Below are 25,576 nucleotides of genomic sequence, written 5' to 3' on the forward strand. Positions count from 1 at the left end.
TGAACTTACTCCAGTTTTTCAATGTCTTTTTTAAAATATGGTTTCCAGAACTGGACACAGTATTCCAGATGTGGCCTGACCAAGGAGGAGTAGAGGCGGATAATTACTTCACGTGATCTAGACTCAATGTTTCTCTTATTACATCCTATAACTGTGTTTGCTATTGTGGCTGCTGCATCACACTGTTGACTCATGTGCAATCTGTGATCTATTAGAATACTTAAAGGGAAGGTGCCGCAATTTTATATAATTTGCAAAAAAATAGTAAGTTACAAAACATGTTGTTTCAGCAAATGTTGTACTAACCAGGATTTATGGTTTGTTTGTAATAATGTTTTCATGTAGCCACTGGGCGCTGACATCTTGATTTGCAGATCTGTGGAGGACTCATACAGTCTGCAAATATGGCCGTCCCTGCACATAGGAGACTGTGGTCGGCTTCCGACCGCACATTGCAGCCTCATTAGCAGAGAACTGGGCACGCCCCTGTGGGCTGCACCATTCACTGCTGTAGGTGTGGCTGGGCGCCATTTTACTGTAGCCCAGTGCTATCTGCTGAGCTCCACTTACCCTCTATCACAGGACCACTTGTGGCATAATGGGTCCTGTGTTGTGAGGAGAGGCTGAAGAAAAGGAGAAGGTGGTCAGCAGAGGAGAGAAGCGCTCACTGGAGCCGGAGGATGGAGAGTGGTGAGTGCGGGTGACTTTCATCTATGCTCCTCTGTACTGCTTACTCCAGGCTCAGCCCTGTGCTTCCTGCTCCAGCGTCCTCCTGCTCTGTCTCCGCCTCCTCACACACAGCCCCAGTGATCTCCGGTAATCTGACACCTTTGCTTTTATGGCTGTCTGAGGAGGACAGTGACTTATACAGCCCATAGTCTTGTGTATAATTGGGGGGGGCTGGAAGTTTCACCAATGTGGGCATATCTGTAATACTGTCTGCTGAGCCGTGTATCTAATCCTCTCCTGTGTGATACTGCCTGCTGAGCCGTGTATCTAACCCTATCCTGTGTGATACTGCCTGCTGAGCCGTGTATCTAATCCTCTCCTGTGTGATACTGACTGCTGAGCCGTGTATCTAATCCTCTCCTGTGTGATACTGACTGCTGAGCCGTGTATGTAATCCTATCCTGTGTGATACTGACTGCTGAGCCGTGTATCTAATCCTCTCCTGTGTGATACTGCCTGCTGAGCCGTGTATCTAATCCTCTCCTGTGTGATACTGCCTGCTGAGCCGTGTATCTAATCCTCTCCTGTGTGATACTTTCTGCTGAGCCGTGTATCTAATCCTCTTCTGTGTGATACTGCCTGCTGAGCCATGTATCTAATCCTCTCCTGTGTGATACTGCCTGCTGAGCCGTGTATCTAATCCTCTCCTGTGTGATACTGACTGCTGAGCCGTGTATGTAATCCTATCCTGTGTGATACTGCCTGCTGAGCCGTGTATCTAATCCTCTCCTGTGTGATACTTTCTGCTGAGCCGTGTATCTAATCCTCTTCTGTGTGATACTGCCTGCTGAGCCGTGTATCTAATCCTATCCTGTGTGATACTGACTGCTGAGCCGTGTATCTAATCCTATCCTGTATGATACTGTATTCTGAGCCGTGTATCTAATCCTCTCCTGTGTGATGCTGCCTGCTGAGCCGTGTATCTAATCCTATCCCGTGTGATACTGCTCTCCTGAAATACTCTGTGCTGCTGTCACTCTGCTCCCAGAATCCTTGCTGCCTGCCATCCTCGGTGACCGAAGACCCCATTCCTCTCCTCAGATCCCGTCCTGGTGATGTGTGAAACCGAGGGGACAGGGGCCTGATGTATGGTGGAAGGAGCAGGGCGACAGCAGCACACAGTATTTCAGGAGAGCAGTGTGCTGGTCTGTGGGGGGCGCCCTGTACGAGCCAGGGATTGTACAAAGAGCGCTGTGTTTTATTCACATGGATGGACCGTCTGCTTGTCTGCTCCACAGAAATCCAGGAAACATGTCTGCTGATTGATGGCCTGTTCTGATCCAGACTTTACATGCAAAGACAGTCAGTAACTTTGCAAGCCCCATCAAAATGGCTGCTCACTGTGTCTATAGATGTCATAGGTTTTTGTGCCAGATTTCAGTAGCTGCTCCCCCTAGTGTTAACAAGTGGAAATGCCAAACTTTTTAAAATTATTTTTCATATTTTGCAAAATTAAAAACAAACGATAATATTTTTTAAGAAAATGTAAACATTAATTCTTTACATTTTTTTCAATTGCTGAAAAAAATTTTTTTGGATGGCACCTTCCCTTTAAGTCTTTTTCACACGTGCTGTTGCTAAGTTCTATTCCTCCCATTTTATAGATATAAATTTTGTTTTTCTTGCCCAGATGTAGAATCTTGCATTTCTCCTGTTAAATACCATTCTATTTGTCGCTGCCAGTTGATAATATACAATTGTTTTTCTGTACATTTTAATATGTATGCAATTAACTTCAATTGTAGTAATAAAAAGAATATACTAATGCATTCTTTTGTGCAGTCTTGTATTATTGCTTTTAAGGATTGCCTGAAGCATACTGTAATTTTGTGTAGTGTCTGATCAATAAATCGTAAAATTAAGGGAATTATTGAAAATGCTCCTATTGCCAAAAAACTTAGTAACAAATATTCTACAGTTGATGTTAATTGTAAAATGATTACCTAAAAACTAAAACTACTCACACAAAAAAGTGACATACTCAAATAAGAAAGGTGTTAAATTAATACATCATTTTGCATTGTGCCATCCTTTATGAGATGTAGGGATAGCGTCCCGTATGCCTTTTTCTCCCAACATTTTCTTCATTTTAGCATGAATAGTTGAGAAACTGTGATTCACACCTTGAGAAATTGAAGTTTTAATTGCATGTAAAACATGTCGAAGAAAAAAATGCAGAAAGTGGGGGAATTTAACATTTACAGTCTGCAGTGTTGTTTTCTTAATTTTTCAGAATAACGTTAAAACATATTTAATCATATTTAATACATTATTTTTAGAAGCATTCTAACAATATATTTTGCTTTACAATTTCTTTTAAAATATACAGTAGTAAAGATATGGTGTGACAGTCTGAGCAGCCAAGGCAGTGGTCGAGGAAGCACAAGAACAGGTGAGGAAAGGTGAGTTTGAATGTTTGATGTTACTTTAACCCTTTCCTCATAGCAATTGTGGCAATAGTATTTTGACCCTAATTGAAATCTGCCAGTCAAATTTAATCAGATCTGCTCAAATCGAATTTTGGCAGATTCACTCATTTTTGCATGTTGGGATAACAGCCACTAATGATTATTTCCTTTTCCTTCCTTTTCCTTTTTTCTTATATTTTCCTTCCCTTTCCTCTTTCTTGTCCTCTTTCTTTTCCTTTGTTCTCTTGTTTCCTTTCCTCTTTCCTTTCATCTTTTCTTTCCCTTCCCTTCCCTTACCTTTTCTTCTTCATTTCCTTTACTTCCCTCTTTTCTTTCTTTCATTTCCTTTTTTCCTTTCTTTTCTTCTTTCCTTTCCTTTTTTTCACATTCCATTTCCCTTCCTTTCTTCCCCTCTATCCAATCTTCCTTGCTAGTACCAACAAGTTATTCTTACTACTATATATCTCGGAAACATACATCGCAATACCAAATTTAGGAACTAAGCCAGATCTTTGATTTATTGTACATGATTTTTTTGAGTAGCCATCATGAGTGTCTATTAGATAGCATAATGACTAATGAGCATAAAAAGTTGAAAATAAGTTGGAACACCAAGTGTAAGTAAGAACGATAAGTCATGCGTTGACTCTCATACTGGAAGACATCCTTAGTCGATGAGCTAGGAGGGTGGATTGGATAGACTGGAGCACCACCTGTTGACCTCAACTCCCATGGTGATGGAGAACTCAATGCAGCCTCAACCAGTTTTTTGAGTATAGGAAGGGGAGTAACAAGTAGAGATGAGCAAATTTGATGGGGGGACACTTGGCAAATAAGGCCTGACCCGATCAAATTTGCTCATTTCTTGAAATATCTATATGGCTATGATTATCTAAGCTACAACATATAATAAGAACTTAAATTACTTTCTATAGGACCTTCTTTACAAAGGTCAAAGCCGTAACGGTAGTCAAAGTTTCTACCGAATCCACTTGTCCCATGCTCCTTAGCTAAAGTGAATGTGCACAAGGCTTCACCATACAAGTACATCATCAAATAAGGGAAGATGGAAGATGCTCTTTGGCCACAAGTGTATTTGCTCTACAAGAGAAAAGTAAGATGTTCTCCAAGCAAAAGACTGACATTGGATGACACATTGACATAAGCCTTGGGTGAAGGGGTCATGTTGCTCTTGTCATTGGCTTACTTTGCTATATATGCACCCCTGCTCTTCACCCTGTAAGTCACATAATGTTTGCCTTCATCTCCCTTTTAAGCATAGCCATTATTTTTAATTACTTGTAATCACTGTGATTTTTTTAATGTAAACATCCTGTTACTGAATGTTTATTCCATTTACATTTCAAAAGCCGAGCATCGATTTCTTCTGAAAAGTTGCAAGGTCACATCTCAAGCTTCTGTCATGTTTTGCCATGTGCGCATTGTTTTGTAACACTGGAGCCATTAAATTGTTCACAACTCGTAACTTTTGCCCTTGTTGAGCAATCACAATGTACTGGCAAAACACTTATAATAAATTAAACAGAGAGAGAGAAAAAAAAACAGACAAACAATCAGAGCAAATTAAATTCTTGCTGTTATATTTCAGTAGCTGGAAGAAAGCAGAAAAGGAGAAAATCTGATTAACAAGGAAGAAGAGAAGGGTTCTGGATTATGTAATGCTCAGTTGTCCAGGGAAGATTGATGAGTGTGCCATTCACATCACAGAAAACAGACAACCATTGCATGGGCCCATCCAATTTTCTTTGACCTATGTTGAAATAATCTTACTATGCATATTGCAATAGACCTAATACTCTGATATAGGACTAAGGTCTGCATTTAGAACACTGTAAAATTGCTCTTTAAGAGCCATCAGTCTCATTATTTTGAAAAAAGCTACATGACAATTTTATTTTTCATACTGACAATTTAGTTTCAGTCCTTATATAATTGTTCTAGTGTTTTTTTTAACCTAAACAGACCTTCTGCTCTTTGAGCCTATGGTGGAAATGCGTTGGACTTGTGCATTAGCACAGAAGCCAATCTGAACAAACTAGGCTACAATATAAATAGAAGAGCAACCTGGATATCAATAGATGGGTCAACTCAAAATCTCTTTTCAATTAGGCCTTTTAGGGCAGAAGGACATCAGTTTTTTGAGCCGAAGAGGAGAGGGCAGTCCCTAACACATGGCGCCCTCATTATAAGGGACATGTTTGCTCATGTAATACCACAATTTGACAATAGCAGTGGCTGCAGGGGAAATAGGCAAATGATGGCAATTCTGTCGGCATTGACAGGGCTCTAAGCATTGATAAATTCACCTTCAAAAATTTCATATTAAAGAAGTTGTGTTCGATGAGGCAATCATTTTGGTAAAACAATGCTTTTAAAGTTTTTAATGGAAATACAAAGTTACTATTAGGGTTGAGCATAAAGATTCAAAGGACACCAGCCCAGCAGCCACATTGGGAGTCCATGGCTGACGAACCAAAATCTGGCTAACTTCCTCTTACCTGTAAGCATCTTCAGGGCCTCTTCTGATAACTGGTTGTGGCGCAAGTCATCAGGGCATTCATGACGTCATGCCAAATCTACTAAACAGCGGTGGCACTGGGAATGTCGACAGGTAGGAGGATGGAAGAATACAATTTAGGTGGTGCTCAGATGGCATGGTGGAATGTGGTAGTTGTTGGATCAACTTCACTTTGAAGGTGGGAGAAGTCACCAGGAGAGAACATGCTCAAGGATTGAGGGGGTTATTGTTAGAGGAATCGGTGAGGTGATACAATGCAATATTCAACTGATATTATTACCTTTATTGAAGTCCACTAACTGACAGATCACAAACTGGTTTTTGGCTCTGGACAGGAAACTTCAGATTATCACGTGGACAGGAGACTTCCTGTCCATAGCCGAAAACCGGTTTGTGATCTCTCAATTTGTGGATTTCAATAAAGGTACAAATATTCATTGAACATTGCACTGTATATATTTTGGGGGGCAGCACATCATCAAATCTCCGACAGGTAGCAGGAGGTTCGCAGGGCTCAGGTGCAGCAGCCATGGACCTTGGACTTGGCAGTTGAACAAGACTCCTGATAATCTTTTTGCATGCCTTCACTGAATGAGAACTTTCATATTGGAAAGGAAACGGTGAATTGGATTACTTCTGACCTTTTATCCCTAATCTATGTACAGTTACATAGTATGCTGACATTAAATACTTCATTATGCAGAAAGGGATCAATCCCTCTTGATTTGCTCCCGATGTCGCTGACGCTCATTTATCAGCCGCTCTTGATAAGGGCAGAATTTTTATTTATGATTTAAGGTAAATCCTACTTAACCATAAGCTGATGAGGTTATTAAGTATAATATATAGACTCCATTTCCTCTCCTATACAGAGCGCCATTAATATGACACCTAGACACATCATTATAAATGTGTTGATAAACATAGAACTTGCTTTGTTCCTTTCTTGACTCGCGGTGCTGCTCCACACTGAGATAATTTGCCACTTTGTATTGCAAAACTATTTTTCAGATGACAACCTTGTAATATATACAGGAAATATGCACATTTTATATATGTGTAAAGAGCACTCATCTGACTACTAGACTAGTATATGATTTATGTACAGCTTAACATTGAAGGTACCTATTTCGAAAGTATAAAAAACAAACAAAAACAGAAATGCTGCTTGTTTGTTTTTATGGGGATGGTGACTGCCTCCATACTGGACTCAGCTCTTCTTCCCATCAACCTAAAGCTGTTTTTAATCAATTCTGGATCCTATCAGCCCTACAAATTTGTAGACGTTTATTCGCAGAGAAGCATGTCTGATAAATATTAAGAGTAAGGTCCCATCAAAGAAAGGTCACCTTGTCTCAGGTGGTTGGTTCTCGTGAATTTGTGCCCTAAGTTGATGTTATTTCTTGAATTGTCTTTTGGCCTAAAATATCCAGAGATGTCTGGCATGAGATGATAAACTTAAAAAAACCATAAATTTGGGATACTCCGTCAGGACATGCTTGTGCCATATGTGTCTATATGTGGCCACCCAGTGGTTGTGATTAGGGCTGAGCGAATTTGTTCGGATTCGGTTCCCGAATACGATCGGAATCAAATATTATTTTTGCAATATTTGTCGAACACAGTCAAACTATGGGAGTCGAAATTACCGAATATGTTCGGGACCGATCATTCGGCGCAAATATTGTCCAAAAATGGCTCGGCTATGTCAATAATCAGATTTGGGACAAACTCTGAACAAATTCGCACATCTCTAGTTGTGATGTGATGTCTCCTGGTAGGGCATAATATGAATGCAAGCATATATTAGTTATTATAGGCCATAAACTAAAAACGGGGCTAAGATTCAGATAGCTAAAAGTGTGTCTGGACAGGGAAGGGCACAACATATCAGATTTTCATTGTGCACTTAAATGCGTCCTCTTGCCATTCATTGGTTCAAAAACAGTGCAAAAAAAGAGCCAGATTTCAGTTATAAATGGCCTCCTGGGTGAATGCCATGGACTGGACCAACATTAAGAAGGTATATTGTAAATTGTCTCTAAACCTATCTATCTATCTATCTATCTATCTATCTATCTATCTATCTATCTATCTATCTTTTACACACATCTATCCCCATTCATCCCTGCCTAGATGTATTTTGTTTCTATAGCCAACACTGCACTGAGATTTTCCTACAAGTAACTGCCAATAATATAGTATGACACATTTTTCATTACTACGGTTAAATCTATTTCACCTAAATATTAAGTAAAGCGAGCCCTCGAGCAAGACTGTTCCAAGCATATAATAATCTTAAATTCTTTCAAATATTACTAAAGGAGATCGGCAATCATAGTTCAGATGTCATCTAAGTAAGACAGCATCTCGGAAAGTAGAACAAGTAATACCACAAGATAACATATCTTACACAGCCGTAATGGTATCTTTTTTTGTTCACTCAAAAGCCTGACTGTGAATGAAGAAAAAAAAAGAAAAATACATTTTTTTTTTCATAAATTGCAAGGAAGTTGGAGTTAAAGCAAGAGGGACTTATTCTAATCATGCCGAATGCATGTGTTGTCTCATTATCCCAGCCGTTTGTCAGTGTATGAAAACACGGCAGCTCCTGTTCGCACCACCCGAGTCACAGCTATATATTTTTTTTTTTCTTACTTAGTTATTAGTTTTGAAGCTGACTTGAATCAGATTTATGCACATTTCAAGTGTTATAGAACAGCTCTCGTACCTTAATTGAAGAGGTGACTAAACCTGAAGGATAGTAGGCGGCGAGATAGAGCAACTGTCTGAAAAATGTAATAATCATTATTGGTATCAGTCTGCCTAAAAAGTCAGTGAATCCAGAGAAGCAAAGATTTTACTTGTATTATTGGAGTATTATTGCTGTATTTCTTGTTGGATATCTAGCTGGAGGTAAGAATGTCCGATAGCAAAAAATTAATAATGGGAAAGTCAGAAATTAAAATACATAAGAGAAAAATACCCAGGTACATAAAAAAAAACTTCTCACTCCCTACTGGGGGTGGTCTTTGTTGTCCTTTCTCATTTTTGGGTCCTCTACCAGAGGCCTGGGAGTTTGAGGGTTCTGCGCATCTTAGTTTTCCCAGCATTGCGTTTTTCTGGACAGAGAGCTCAGATGTTGCTCTTGGGATCTATTGTAGCCATTCTTCCAACTTAGGGGTCACTGCTCCAAGTGCTCCTATCACTACTGGAATCACTGTTGCCCTCACCTTCCACATCTCCTCCAGTTCTCCTTTGAGGCCCTGGTATTTCTCCAACTTCTCATATTCCTTCTTTCTGATGTTGCTATCACTTGGCACTGCCACAACTATTATCATTGCTGTCTTCTGATCCTTGTCTATTATCACAATGTCTGGTTGGTTAGCCAACACCTGCTTATCTGTCTGGATCTTGAAGTCCCACTGGATTTTAGTCTTGTCATTCTCCACCACATTCTCTGGGGGACTTAGCCCATATGCTGCGCAGATGTTCCTGTATACAATTCCCGCTGCTTGACTGTGGCGTTCAGTATACGCTGTTCCTGCTTGTATTTTGCATCCTACCACTCTGTGTTGGAATGTTTCTGAAGTTTCTTTGCATAGCCTGCATCTTGGGCCTTGTCATGAATGATTAATTCTGCCTTTACTATAGCATGCAAATTGCCACAGCTGTATTCATATGCCCCTAAAAGAAGCTGGGGTAAACGTGCGTCAGGGTGGAGGGATAAAGAGCCATACACTGTGCTTGCATAGTGTTATTTTAAAGGTATATTCTTCCTAACTGCACATTTTCACTGCTCTATTAAGTTGGAGAGGTGCTAAGATGGATTCCTTTGATAATTTTATTTGGACTCATGCTCCTGTTACCTTGTCCCCTCTTAGATCATCTATCAGTTAACATGTTAAATTCTGGCTACTTCTGTGTCCCTCTGTGTCCCTCACAAGAGGTATCTTTTTAACTTTTTTATGCTTATCATATTTAATAAAGATTTGCAGATTTTAGTAGATCACTAGTTCACTTTCTTTAAGTCCTGTTTTTTTTTCCATTTCTGGGCGGTTGTGTTATATATCTATTGAGGTGCTACATTAGTTCTATATTTTAGATAGAGGACTTGCATTGTAAGCTGTATACACATATACAAACATTCATACATTCTTACACTTATTTTAATCACTTTTATAGTACAATTTAGAGATAAGCAGATGAAGTAAAATTCAAATTCGCCTGTTTGCATGTTTTTCTCCGGAAATTTCAACTAGCCGAGAAGTAATTCCCTACAAATTGAATGTCTCTTAAGCCCCCGTCTCACATAGCGAGATCGCTAGCAAGATCGCTGTTGCGTCACCGATTTGTGACGCAACAGTGATCTCGCCTACCATCTCGTTACGTGTGACACGTAGAGGCGATTAGGTCCCTGCTGCGATGTCGCTGATTGTGCTCGAATGTCCTGGGCCATTTTTTGATCACTGGTGTCCCGCTGGCCAGCATGCATTGCTGTATTTGACAGGGACAACGACAAACGACCTCAATACTACAGGTCTGAGAGACAGGGTCCCAACGACCGTCGTATGGTTCCATATTGTTGCTGCGTCGCTGTTGAGATCTGACTGTTTGACATCTCACCAGCGACCTTGTAGCGACGCACCAACGATCCCTACAGGTCGCATCGTTGTCGGGATCGCTGGTGTGTCGCCAAGTGTGACGGTACCCTTACTATGTTCTGGGGTCTCCGCATAAGGCACACCATAATAAACAAAAGAAGTGAAAAATAAAAAAATACTTTCACTCACCGCTCACTTCTCTGGCCCCTCCATTCCTCACCATCACCCATCAAGTCCCCATCACATCTTGAGATCACCGTTGCTTGAACAATGCAAGTGAGCAAAGGACATGTCATCACGATGTATGACGTGACCTTGCTCGTGCATGCATAGAACTGTCCTGTGTCTTATCAGAGCCAGAAGTTCACAGCTCAGTGGGAGAGGTCTGGGGATTTCAGCTTGAGCGGTGGGGATCAGAAGATGTGAATGAGACCGGATGGGTGATGGGGAGAAGTGGAGGGGGAAAGGTAAGTGGTGAAGTACAATATTTTGGGTTGTAACCTCTTGATGTCCCTTTATAGTTCTGAAAAATGGCATCCAGAGGCCGCAGTTTTGCTGAATATGTGCAGAAGCGAGCTACAAAAACAAAATCTAGAATTGGCCAATGAAGATTTTTGAAAAATTAAATTCCACTCAAATCTATTCTTTCATCGCTAGTACCGACATATTCCACAAACCACCGGCACATAAATTTCCATCGATCCCTCCACTATTAAAGCTCACAATCTAAGGATCAAATTAAAAGGCTTGCCCACTTGGGCAGGTGAAACCTTGTCATAGGCTAGAACAGGCAAAGAAGAGAGGAGTGCAGTGGATCCCAGGCGCTGACTCTAACAAAGGTTAATCGGGCCGGTAAGTAGAAAAAAATGTGCAATTTGTTGCAACACGTTTTGGAGCAGAATCTACTTCTTCCTCAGGCATCATGAATAAGAACTAGGTTCTGGTCCACAATGCATTGCAATAAGGTGGAAGTTTTTTATACTTAGTGCCTTGATTAACCTTTCCCATCGGCAGTGCCTCGAATCCTCTCTCCTTTACTTGTTATGTCATCTTTCCATTTGGTGTGAGTAGTTACCGGAACAGCCGCCACAATTGGATCACACAACTGCCTTTAGGTGAGTCCTACTTCAATGGAAGTCTTCAAACAGAGGCTGGACAAACATCTGTCTCGGATGATTTAGCGAATCCTGCTTTGAGCAGGGGGTTGGACCAGATGGCCCAGGAGGTCCCTTCCAACTCTACGATTCTATGATTATTTACGCAGTTGTGTTGTGCACAACCGGTAAGTTGAGCAACCAAACCTTCAACTCACCTCTGCTTCTTAACCATGGTGTTACACAGGGAGTCCCTTCTGTTTTTTTCTCCAAAGGTTAGAACAGGACAGGATAACTTGCTGATCACTGGGGTCCTGACCTCAGGGATCCTCACAAGTCTAAAATGGAGTGATGGCCATACATGATCTACTAGGCTCTCCCTGGCTGTCCCAATGGTAATAAATAGAGCAGTGACACATATATGCAGCCAAAGCTCCATTCTTTCAGAGCATTTAGAGCCACCGTTATGGGGTTTGTGGGAGTCTCAGTGGTTTCTATAGACTATAGAAACCACTATCCGCATGTAACCTTCGATCCTCTCAAGATCTCCTTCTCTACTCCCCCCTTATGTCTTCTTCCCACAACCGCAAACAAGACTTCTCCCGTGCTTCCCCTATACTCTGGAAATCTCAACCCCAACACATCAGACTCTCACAAACAATGGAAACCTTCAAGAAGAACCTGAAGACCCACCTGTTTCGACAAGCCTACAGCCTGCAATGATCCTCGGTCTACTGAACCACCACCCGACCTGCTCTACCCTCTCCTACTGTATCCTCACCCATCCCTGTAGACTGTGAGCCCTCGCGGGCAGGGTCCTCTCTCCTTCTGTACTTGTGTGTCTTACACATGTTTATTGCACCTGACTATATTTCCCCCTTTCACATGTAAAGCGCCATGGAATAAATGGCACTATATAAATGTATAATAATAATAACTAGAGTTGAGCGACTTTTGGTTTTTTAGGGTCGCGTTTCGTTTCGTGAAACCCGACTTTTCCAAAAGTTGGGTCGAGCAAGATCGTCCGATTATAGGGAAAAGTCGGGGTCATCCCGAAACACGAAACCCAATGTAAGTCAATGGGGAATAAAAGTCGGCAGTGAGAGGACAGGAAACACACCTACAGTGCCCATTTGAATGCCAAAAGCATCAATTCTTCTTACTTAAGCTTGACAACCTTAATTAACTTCATAATACAAGTTACGCACTGAAAAATGGGGGTTATTTGGCTACAGTTGTGGGGGGGGAGGGCTGGCTGCAGGTTTTCATGTGCCCTGGGCGAAAGAGCGCCCCTTTAACACATACCACAACTCATCATGCTCCGATACGGCAGAGAAATAGCGGTATAGTACAATGAAAAATACCTCACTTTTTACATCTCATGACGAGGCCCATCTATTTCTCCATACAAAATCATTGGTCCCATATAATGTTTGAAACAGTATATGATGAGCTCCACATAATGCTACAGTATATGTTGGTCCCCATGGATGAAGCTCCACTGTCTTATGGGCCCAAATAATGCTCCAAACATAATGGGCCCCATTTCTAATGCTCTAGTGTATAATGGGCCCTGTAAATGCTGCCCCCAGTGTCTGATGTCCACCTTTGGAATGTTCCAGTGTATGGTGGGCCCCATCTATCATTCTCCAGAGTATAGTGCTCCCCAAAAATTGCTGTCCCAACATTGAAAACAATCAAATAAGTCTCCTCGCTAGGGAATCCCTGTACTTGTCTGGACTCCTCGTCGTCCCCATCTTCCATCTCACTGCACAGTATTTCAACTTTGCAAGTGCTGTGATCCTGAGCAAGCAGGGGGGGCCCACTCGTTGGCGACGGCACTGGCACAGGGCCCCTGATAGTACAGTGGTGTGTCTGATGGCGGGTGGGCCGAACCTGCACTTTCATCTGCAGCTTCCTCTTTGTCACCGTGTAAGATGGAACTGTATATGGGAAGGGTAACCTGAGTTTCATCAGGGTCAGATTCAGGTCGTGTAACGTGCGAGGGGAATGTAGTGGTCTGGGTCAATGTACCAGCAGATTCATCGAGCAGTGGCTGGGCATCAGTGCACTTGTGTCGCCCCCAGGAGTACGGTCGCCACAGTGGCATTACCTTCTTCCTAGGGAGTGTGATGTCATGCTTGGGAGCAACGAACGATCTCTCTAGCAGGTTAACTGATTTGGCGGCGTTATTCCCACGAGTCATGACCCTCCAAACAGCGTTCATGAAGGCAAAGTGTTTGTTTTACGTGGGCAGTATGGTTGCAAAGCTGAACCTTAAAGGAATGTCCAGAAGGGCACCACCAGGAGTAGAGCCTACGGTTAAATTCGACTCCACCTGGGAAACCTCAACCATGCCAGCTACAGAACAGATGCACACATTGCAAGCTTAATTCCGTTAACGAACAAGACTCCGTCATGCCCCGCGGCCGAGTCCAGCTTACTAGAGGGACACGTGAGGCTCTGGCACATGAGATTGGCCAATAACTGGTGTGTCATGCCCTTACATGTCCGTGGCTGCATGTGCGCTACACTGAAAAGGCCAGCGTTTGTCGCTTACAGGTGCAGATAACCCGCTGAACAACGTTAGTGATGGGGATCACTGATTACAATTATTACCCGCGAACAATGATTTCCCAGTAAGTGCAGGTCAACCGCAGTTCCGGAATTAGGCCTAACTGTCATTCCTGAAAAAATGAAAAACTTACGTGTGCAAACCACAGGTGCTGTAGCTTGCTTAACAGCTCGCCAGCCGTTCTCACGCCCAGTATGGATTACACGTGATTGCACAAAGGTGAGAAAGGGTACCGTATCCCCAGATAACATGTATGGATAGCGTACACATTCAAAATATATGTCTATACATCAGGAGGCAGGCTCAGATGGTGTTAGGCCCAGTATGGATTGCACGTGATTGCACAAAGGTTAGAAAGGGTACCGTATCCCCGGATAACATGTATGGATAGCGTACACATTCAAAATATATGTCTATACATCAGGAGGCAGGCTCAGATGGTGTAAGGCCCAGTATGGCTTGCAAGTGATTGCACAAAGGTTAGAAAGGGTACCGTATCCCCAGATAACATGTATGGATAGCGTACACATTCAAAATATATGTCTATACATCAGGAGGCAGGCTCAGACGGTGTTAGGCCCAGTATGGATTGCACGTGATTGCACAAAGGTTAGAAAGGGTACAGTTTCCCCGGATAACATGTATGGATAGCGTACACATTCAAAATATATGTCTATACATCAGGAGGCAGGCTCAGACGGTGTTAGGCCCAGTATGGATTGCACGTGATTGCACAAAGGTTAGAAAGGGTACAGTTTCCCCGGATAACATGTATGGATAGCGTACACATTCAAAATATATGTCTATACATCAGGAGGCAGGCTCAGACGGTGTTAGGCCCAGTATGGATTGCACGTGATTGCGCAAAGGTTAGAAAGGGTACCGTATCCCCAGATAACATGTATGGATAGCGTACACATTCAAAATATATGTCTATACATCAGGAGGCAGGCTCAGACGGTGTCAGGCACAGTATGGATTTGACGGCCCAGACTACACAGCAGAGGAGCAGGGAGAGGTAAAGATTGCAAATGCTGGGGCCCTGCCCAAGCAAGGGGGGCCCACTCGTGGGCGTCGGTACTGGCACTGGGCCCCTCATAGTACGGCGGTGTGTCTGACGGCGGGTGTGCACCACCACCGTCAGAGACACTTGATTGCACTATGAAGGACCCTGTGCCAGTGCCCGCGCCCAAGAGTCGGCCTACCCACCTGTCCAGGGCAACGGCACTCGCACGGTGTCGTGCGCTAGGTGGTGACCCCGGCCATGGGGGGGGGAGGCAGCACAGTTAGGGAGTTTTAGAAAGTGGCATATGTTGATGTTGGACATTCAGCTGATGCAAAAGGTGAAATAGGTCAAGTCCCAGGAAGAGGTGGACCAAAGCAAGCCATTTTTCTGTCACCCTATGTGTCATCAGGGGAAGGTGGGACAAAATCCTTGGAAACCCATGCGTGGTTCATTTTAATGAAGGTTAGATCATCCACATTTTGGGTTGACAGACGGGTCCTTTTTTCTGTCAGGATTGATCCAGCTGCACTGAAGACTCTTTCCGATAGCACACTTGCAGCTGGGCAAGCGAGCTCCTGTAAGGCATATTGTGCCAATTCAGGCCAGGTGTCCAGTTTAGCGGCCCAATAGTCAAAGGGGAATGACCTGTGTGGGAGAACATCGATATGGGAGGAAAAGTAGTTTGTAACCATAGTTGACAACTGCTGTCTCCTGTCACTTTCCATCGATGCAGTATTACCAGTTGTGTGAGCGGTACTTGAAAAATCAGTCCACAACATTGTCATGAAACCCCTGTCTCCAACGCCACTTCTGCTGTGTGCACCACGAACACCTCTGCCAAGCTGCCCCCGGCCCGTACGGCTCGTGTGAGAACCATCACCGCTGCTGTGTGCTGGGAATGCCTCAAGCAACCGATTTACCAGAGTTGCTTGTTTATTAGCCAATATTAGGTCAAGGTTCTCCTGTGGCATGATGTTTTGTAATTTGCCTTTATAGCGTGGATCCAGGATGCTGGCCAACCAGTAGTCGTCATCGTTCATCATTTTGGCAATGCGTGGGTCCCTTTTTAGGATCTGCAAGGCATAATCTGACATGTGGGCCAATGTTCCCGGTGTCAATGATGCACTGCGAGTGCTGGTTGGAGGAGCACTTTCTGGCAAATCCACATCCCTCCAGTCACGCACAAACCCTGTACTAGACCTTGCCACGCCAACATTTTCACTTGCCCCACGAGATGCATCCTCCTCCCCTAAGTAATCATCCCCATCATCCTCCTCCTCCTCCTCTTCTTCCTCCACCTCGTCCAGGAGAGGTCCCTGAGCAGACAATGGCTGAATGTCATCAAGGATTCCCTCCTCCTCTTCCTCCTCATCAACATTGGCTGCAGACGCCTGCTCCTTAAGGTGCGTCAAAGTTTGCATGAGCAGACGCATAAGTGGGATGCTCATGCTTAGGATGGCGTCGTCTGCGCTTACCAGCCGTGTGCATTCCTCAAAACACTGAAGGACTTTACAGAGGTCTTTCAGCTTCGACCACTGCACACCTGTCAACTCCATGTCTGCTCTCAAAGTGCCTGGCCGTGTATCCTCCCACAAATGCATTATGGCCTGCCTCTGCTCGCACAGCCGCTCCACCATGTGCAGGGTGGAGTTCCACCTTGTTGCAATGTCGATAATGAGGCTGTGGTTGGGAAGGTGTAGCAATCGCTGCAGCTTCTGCATACGAACGGAGTGTACAGGCGACCGGCGGATGTGCGCGCACTGTCTTCGCACCTTCTGGAGCAGGGCTGTTAACTCCGGATAATTTTTGAGGAAGCACTGCACCACCAGGTTCAAGGTGTGAGCCAAGCAAGGTATGTGGCTGAGTTTTGAAAGGGCTATGGCTGCCACAAAATTACGGCCGTTATCACTAACTACCTTGCCTGCCTCAAGATGTACACTGCCCAGCCATGACTCAGTTTGTCGCTTCAAGTACTCGGCCAGCACCTCGGCGGTGTGTCTGTTGCCCAAACACATCATCTGCAACACAGCCTGCGGACGCTTTCCACTAGCTGCTCGATAGGGGGACACATCGTGTGCAACAGTGGCAGCTGCAGTGCTCGTACGACTGCGCTCTGTGGACGAGCTTTCGCTTCTGGAGGAGGAGGAGGAGGAGGGTCGAACGCCTACAGCCAGCTGTTTCCTATACCGTGGGCTAGGCAGCACTGTCCCACCACAGCTGTCCCCTGTGGACCCTGCATCCACCACATTAACCCAGTGCGCAGTGATGGACACGTAACGGCCCTGGCCATGCCAACTGGACCATGCATCAGTTGTGAGGTGCACCTTTCCGCTCACTGACTGCTTGAGTGCATGGACAATGCGGTCTTTCACATGATGGTGGAGGGCTGGGATGGCTTTGCGAGAGAAGAAGTGGCGACTGGGTAGGTCATAGCGTGGTACTGCATAGGCCATGAGTTCGCGGAAAGCTGTGCTTTCCACCAACCGAAAGGGCATCATCTCAAACGAGATTAGTTTGGCAATGTGGGCGTTCAAACCCAGTGTACGCGGATGAGAGACTGAGTACTTTCTTGACCTACTCATAGTGTCTGGGAGGGTGAGCTGGACTTGAGAGCTGCATATGGTGGAAGTAGCGGTGGACAGGGCGGACTGAGAGAGGGTTGATGATGGTGATGGAGTTGGTGTTCTTTCTGATGGCCTAGAATCAGTCTTTCGTTGATATAACAGTGGGATTCCCTGACTGCTGTGGCCTTGCAACAACACCTCAACATTTGCTGCTGTGCTAACCGGTGGGCTTACAGTGGGGGAAACAATGTAGCGTTGCTGACTACCTTCGTTGTGATCAGTTGCACATGTGGCACTTGAGGTTTGGTGTTGTGTCCACGCTTGCAAGTGCATGCTGGTTAAATGTCTAAGCATGCAACTGGTATTCAAATTTTTCAGATTTTTCCCTCGGCTAAAGGTCTTTGCACACTTCTTACAGATAACCTTGGCTTGATCATGAGGATTTTGGTCAAAAAAGTGCCACACTGCACTCTTCCTACTTTGGCAGACATTTTGCGGCCTAGCACGCTGTGATCTTTTGACCCTCTGGACAAGCTGTCCAGCAACTCTTTTGATGTTTGGAACCTGTCTTTGGAGTGCTCCGGGCCTGCCAGATAACAGCTGTTGCGATGTCGATGTCTGCTGTGGATGCTCCTCATCCGAGCTATTGGAAGCAGCACCCTCTTCCCCCAATGGATGCCAATCTGGGTCAACAACTGGGTCATCCATCACCTCCTCTTCTATGTCATGTGCACCTTCCTCTGTGTCACCGTGTATGGTGGTATAGTGTGCGGGAAGGGGCACCTGAGTCTCATCAGGGTCAGAATCTGGCTCTGTACACTGCGAGGACAATGTAGTACTCTGAGTGAATGTACCAGCAGAATCATCCATCAGCGGCTGTGCATCAGTGCACTCCATGTCAGATTCATCTTGGCCTGGGTAATTCACCATTTGACTTGATAATCCAGGCATGGTATGTGAAAACAGCTCCATGGAGTAATCAGTAGTATGGCCTGCGTCATCCTTCAATCTTGGTTGGGGTGAAGGACACAAGGAAAGGTGCGGTTCATGAACATGAGCCTCCAATGACGACTCAGTGCTTTTACTTTTTACAACTGAAGAAGAGGAGGTGATAGAGCTGGAGGCTGAGTCAGCAATGTAAGACAAAACTTTTTCCTGATGCTCTGACTTTAAAAGTGGTTTGCCAACTCCTAGAAAACTGAGCGTTCGAGGCCTTATGTAGCCAGACGATGACGCAGGCTCAACACCTCCTGCATTCGGTCCTATTTTGCTCTTGCCACTACCATCAGATCCACCACCAACACCATCATTACCAGCTGCCAACCCCCGCCCAATTCCACGGCCTCTTCCACCAGCCTTCTTCATTTTTGGTAGAAATGTAGACAAAATCCAACAAACTATATAGTAATGTAAAACAAGGTACAAGGTGTCTATAGGACAGGGGAGATTTTGAATTTCTGCAGACACTTGTGGACACTGGGCACTTTTGGATTGTGTGAGGCCCACTGATATCTGAGCACTATGTCACAGGCTCGATGGCACAGCTGTGACAAAAGTGACGAGAGGATAAGGGAGATTTTGAATTTCTGCAGACACTTGTGGACACTGGACACTTTTGGATTGTGTGAGGGCCACTGATATATGAGCGCTATGTCACAGGCTCGATGGCACAGCTGTGACAAAAGTGACGAGAGGATAAGGGAGATTTTGAATTTCTGCAGACACTTGTGGACACTGGACACTTTTGGATTGTGTGAGGCCCACTGATATCTGAGCGCTATGTCACAGGCTCGATGGCACAGCTGTGACAAAAGTGACTAGAGGATAAGGGAGATTGGATTGCTTTTAAAAAAGCAGTTTGCAGAGCAGTGGGTAAACAGCAATGCCAGCCTGTCAGGAAGCCTTAAAAGGCAGCCCAACAACCAAGACCACTGATACACCACAATATAGCCTCCCCTTGCACTGCACACACAGTGACTGGTGTGTTGTGCAGGCCAAATCGCTAGCAGCAGAAGCAGTTTTTTTTTCTTCTCAGCAGGACAAAAAAAAAAAAATTGGGATTGCTTTTAAAAAAGCAGTTTGCGGAGCAGTGGGTAAACAGTAATGCAGGAATGTCAGGAAGCCTTAGAAGGCAGCCCAACAACCAACACCACTGATACACCACTATATAGCCTCCCCTTGCACTGCACACACAGTGACTTGTGTGTTGTACAGGCCAAATCGCTAGCAGCAGAAGCAGTTTTTTTTTCTTCTCAGCAGGACAAAAAAAAAAAATTGGGATTGCTTTTAAAAAAGCAATTTGCGGAGCAGTGGGTAAACAGCAATGCAGGAATGTCAGGAAGCCTTAGAAGGCAGCCCAACAACCAACACCACTGATACACCACTATATAGCCTCCCCTTGCACTGCACACACAGTGACTGGTGTGTTGTGCAGGCCAAATCGCTAGCAGCAGAAGCAGTTTTTTTGTCTTCTTCCCTGCCTAACGCTCTCCCTACAGAATTGGCAGCAACCTCTCCCTATACTGAGATCGGCAGAAGTAAGATGGCGGTCGGCGTGCACGCCCTTTTATACCCCCTGTGACGCCCACCAAAGCAAGCCAATCACTTGCATGCCCTTCTGAAAGATGGTGGTGACCCGTGCCTATGTCATCACGTTGCCCACAGTGTCCGTGGATCCTGATTGGCTGAAAAAGAGCGCAAAACAAACTTTTGAAACGCGACTTTGGCGTGTAAGTCGCCGACCTCGTGGCCGACCTCATCCTAGGGTCGGGTTTCGTTTCATGAAACCCGACTTTGCCAAAAGTCGGTGACTTTTGAAATTTTTCGACCCGTTTCACTCAACTCTAATAATAACTATATAATGGGGTTTTTGAATTTCTACGTTAACATTTCAGGGCAGAATAATCCACATAGTTAGTAATTTTCTATTTATTTTTTTACTAGTATTCAGTTGACATTTGACATTTGTCATTGTGTTTAGTCAAATTTTTAGAAAATGCATAGTAGACTGCACATTCCATCTACTCCATGTCATCAGATGCTTATCTAGTTTGTTCTACTAGACAAGGCATTTATTAGATTTTAACAAGCATTGCATAGAATCTTGGAGCAATGTATTACACTATCCAGTTTAAGATCATTGACCTTTCAATAATTGTCTGCTACTTCTAATTCTCTGATTGTATCTGTCTTCTATCCAGAATGCTAATTACCATTAAAATAGATTTCTCATGCCTAAGTGTTTATCTGCTTGATTAGTTTGGACAAAAAAAAGCTCTTTTCAACTTTTTCATATGTCTGGGAGAGATTTGAGGAAGAAAACTTAAAATGCAAATATGGAAAACATTGAAAATCTCTACGGAAACTCTATATTCAGTATGTGTGGGCAATCATGGTTTAGTCCGGTGTCATCAGATTTTTAGTATTTAACTTAACAATTATTTAGATTTTGAAGACCTAACCCAAGGTTGTCAAGCCCTAATCAAACTCTGTCATAGTAATTCATTGAATCATGTAACTGAATATATTGGTTGAACTCCATTTTTGGACACTTAGGTCAAAATACCATATAGTGGGTAAAATAAATATTTGATACACTGCCGTTTTGCAAGTTTTCCCAACTACAAAGACTGGAGAGGTCTGTAATTTTTATTGTAAGTACACTTCACCTGTGAGAGACAGAATGTAAAAACTAAAACCAGAAAATTACATTGTATGATTTTTAAATAATGAAATTGCATTTTATTGTAGGAAATAAGTATATGATCACCGACCAACCGGCAAGAAGTCTGACTCATAGTCATGTTAGCTTTTCTTTAAGAAACCCTCCTACTCTGCACTCATTACCTGTATTAAATGCACCTGTTTGAACTCATTACCTGCAAAACAAACACCTGTCCACATACTCAATCAGTCACAGTTCAACCTCTCCACCATGGCCAAGACCAAAGAGCTGTCTAGGGACAAAATTGTTGACCTGTTTAAGGCTGGGAAGGGCTACAGAGCAACAGGCAAGCAGCTTGGTGAGAAGGCAACAACTGTTGGCACAATTATTAGAAAATAGAAGAAACACAAGATGACTGTAAATCTTCCTTGGTCTGGGGCTCCATGCAAGATCTCACCTTGTGGGGTAAGGATGATTCTGAGAAAGGTCAGGGAGTTCTGATTTGCCTCTATTTGAAATCCTATGATCAGCTCTCAGTGAAATTTTGCTTGGTCTTCCAGACCTTATCTTGAACTGTTCCTGTTAACTGCCATCTCTTAATTACATTTCAAACTGAGGAAAGGGCAACTTGAAAATGCTTTATTTTCTTCTTATATCCTTCCCCTGCTTTGCGGGCCTCCAACATTTTTAGAGTGCTGGGCAGCTGCTTAGAAGAACCCATGACTGCAGGTTTCTTTTGACACGAGATTAGAGGATGCTTGGTTTTCGCAAAGCTGGGAAATTTGCATCACCGGGCCTTTTCCAACAATGATGGCAAACAAGCCATAACTCTAACAGGCTAATTAAGGTCCGAAACCTTGGTCAAAGTTATCTGAGCACACAAATCTTTGATGGTGCCCAAACTTTTGCATATGCTCATTTTTCTTTTTGCAATTTCTAAAATGTAAAAAAAAATGAGAATATACATATTTTTGCCTAAAATACAAAGGAAATTTGTCATCTTTAACTTTAGGTCTTTTAGCGATCATTCATCTTCAACTTGTTTAATTTTTCACAATAACATAAATTTTGGCCAAAAATGTAACAATCTGTTGTATATATAACATTCATTAAGTGCTTGCTTCAAATTGAATTGTATCAGTTAGTTCTGAAATGAATGGCAAATTATATTGGAGCTTTTATCACCTTTTACCACTTTTCTCCATTTCACAATTTACATTGTTATAATAGGTTAACGCTTCGTAAACTTTTCTTTGCATATATTGCATATTTTCTGCATTATAGACCGGTACTCAAACTGATTGCAATTGGACCTACAATCTGATTGATAGCCCTAACAGCTTATGTTCACAAAAAGTTTTGACAGAGGTGTACATTGCAGCGCTGTGTTCTCTTGCGCACTTGATGATATTAATTCACTCTTCTTTATCTGCTTGCAAACTTTACAACAGTTACAACAGCAGGTGCTTATTGCCAGCTGTTGTAACTTGAAAATGCAGTAACTCTGTCATTAGGGACATGAGAAATAAGTGGAAGTAGTATGCAAAGTCATAGTAGAGCCCAACATGTCATCAGTTTCCACTTCAGTATCTATAATCACATAACATTTTATTTAGATGGGTTACATTTTGCTTTTTGGTCAACGTGCTCTTTCTATTTTGGATTGCAGACCTACCTGTATGAGGTTCAATAGAAAAATACGGCTGTCCTTCCAATATACTGTAAACCAGTTTCGCACTGTTTCCATACACTGGATCATCGGCATCTGTTGCTATTACCTTGGTGACTGAAGTACCTGTGAAAAAAAACAAGAAACATAAGTTAAAAGTAATACGTGTTAAGTTTCTATATGAAGTTCTATAGCAATACTTTTAGAATTTAATAGAAAAACAAATATTAACTATTTGCATCCTTAATCTACAAATAATAAATGACCTTGATATCTATCTTTTTGTCTTCTTTCTATTTTCTTAAGGATGCTGGAGTTGAAGTAAACCCACCTAATTGTGGAAACATTTGGTATAGGTATTTAACTAAATCTAAGAAATTGTAAGTTATTCCTCCTTAATAGTGATGAGCGAGTATACTCGTTGCTTGGGTGGTCTCCAAGTATTTTGGCGTGCTCGGAAATTTAGTTTTCATGGCCTCAGCTGCATGATTTGCGACTGCTAGACAGCTTGAATACATGTGTTGGATGTCTGTTGGTTAGGGAATTCCCACATGTATTCAGCCTGTCTACAAGTCACAAATCATGCAGATGAGACGACGAAAACTAAAACTCCGAGCACGCCAAAATACTCTGAGACCACCCGAGCATGCTCGGGAAAACCCGAGCAACGATGCTACTCACCCATCACTATTCCTTAACCTTTGTATGTTCTCCTCCATGTTTGTATGGGTTTCCTACAGGTACTCAAGTTGCTTCCTACTTTCCAAAGACATACCGATAGGGATTCTAGATTGTGAGCCCCAATGGGAACCATGATGAAAATGCTCCTAAAGTGCTGTGGAATATGATGGTGCAATATAAGAAAGTAAGATTAAAAAAAATAAACCTCCAGAAAGGTTATTACCACTGGAATTGTCTATATTAGCAACCACTAGGATGGAAAAGCCAAATACATCAATTTATGCTACCGAGGAAGTGAACCATATCTAAATCAGAAGGGGGAAGATCAGGGCAACTGATGAGAATGAGCCAAGCTCAAGATGGGCATCAAAAAAGTGATATGGTCAAACAACTGGCTTGGTCAAAACCAAATGAGTTAGACCACAACACTTTTGGATTGTAAACAAACCAAGGAGACCTTACTGATATAGATGAGTGGATCAGGCAAAATTCATGCTCGCCTGTTTATGTGGATTTTCCAGGGTAATTTGATTTGTGTAGAAGTTAGATTCTCTCCAGACCCCAATGCATTATAAAAATACCATGTAAAAAATAAAAACAATACTTATACTCCCCTCACCTCTCCAACCCCTCTACTCCTCACCATCACCAGTCTGGTTCTGGTCACATCTTCATTTTGCCGTGGCTCATATTGAATTATCTGGGCTTCTAACACTGGGCCCAATCTTCCAGGTCCGATGAGGCCAGAGAGAGTTTTATGCAAGCTCTCATCAAAGGTCATGGCATACACCAAGACCTTGTATACACATGTGAAGAACCCTTCCAGGCCTAATGAAAGCTCTGGTCCTGTGTGAGACACCCAGGGAATTCAACGCGAACTGTGGCAATCTGCAGATGCAACAAGGATTAAACGAATGATGTTGAAGAGCAGAGGGGCTGGATAGGTGAGTGTTGAGGTGAATATGAAATGTATTTGATTTTTTTTTTACATTTTCATAGCCTTTTAAAGTTTGGAAAAAATGACGACCAATGACCGCCATCTTGTTGAATCCACGCGGAAGCGAATTACAAAAATATCTGTATTTTGGCAAATGCATTTTTTTGTTAAATTAGAGTAGAATTCAAATCCTTTTGAAATTTTTTTGCTCATCTTGTGAAGCAGAAGTGACCCTTCAGAAACCAAGAGAGAGAGTATTGGCTAAAGAAAAAGTCTGTTTCATGGACTGACTCTTTCAGAGGACCAAGGGTTATTGTATGCACATGACTTAAGTAGTTGAATCGAAACTAAGTAGTAGAGCAGAAGTGACATTGGCCACCAGGACCGATGATCCGGTGTTTCATTACTTCTACAATCCCTTCTAACTTTAAGCATAACATTTAAAAAAAATCAATAGAAATAACAATACTGATAATAATACATTTTTTGCAGTGTATTAGAATGGGAGTTTAACAGTGCAGGTATAACATTATGACTTTCAAAGTGTATTGATTTATTTTAAGAATATATATTAATTTTAGTAATATTGGCCCTTGGAAGAAATATCTTAGCAATCACTATGGGTAAAGATCTATCAGTTTCTTGAAAGATGTAAGTAGTATTTTATTAGAAATATTGATCATGAATAAACCTTCCCATTAGACAAAAAGACGTTGTTTTATTAAGGCTTTATTGATTAGTTAAAGGTGCATGCCTTCGTAATGATTATTGACATTGATTAGATCAACAGATGTCAGATGGAGATGAAATATTTTGAAGAGCTTCATCCTATACCCAGGAGTCAATGTGAAAGCCTAAATTAAAAGTGATTTCTAAGAAACATCAGATTTTGCAGAATCCATCACTTGTTTTTTTTCAATCAACATCGGTAAAAGCTATGTTTTACATAAAGATGCTACCTAAGATTCGAAAAGGGTTTTGCTTTTCTTAATTTCAGAAAAAGCAAATAAAGAGTATTACCATAAAAAACCCTAGATCCCTAGTAGGCTGTCTCACAATCAGGCTGGGACTTGCATTGTTATTAAAAATGGGTGGATCCATCCTCG

General features: G+C 42.7%; 1 protein-coding gene across 2 annotated transcripts in view; it reads right to left on the reverse strand.

Moving 5' to 3' along the window:
* Window positions 1-25,576, reverse strand: part of CDH8 (cadherin 8) — a 473,060-nt gene that overhangs the window by 179,187 nt on the left and 268,297 nt on the right. For both annotated transcript variants that reach the window (XM_073582889.1, XM_073582899.1), the window contains exon 4: window positions 22,859-22,978. In XM_073582889.1, the coding sequence (XP_073438990.1) occupies window positions 22,859-22,978 (120 nt within the window). The remainder of the gene's footprint in view (window positions 1-22,858; window positions 22,979-25,576) is intronic.

Source organism: Dendrobates tinctorius, unplaced genomic scaffold (genome assembly GCF_039654945.1).
Source record: "Dendrobates tinctorius isolate UK_male_01 unplaced genomic scaffold, ASM3965494v1 ptg000009l, whole genome shotgun sequence".
In the NCBI taxonomy this organism is placed as follows: Eukaryota; Metazoa; Chordata; class Amphibia; order Anura; family Dendrobatidae; genus Dendrobates; species Dendrobates tinctorius.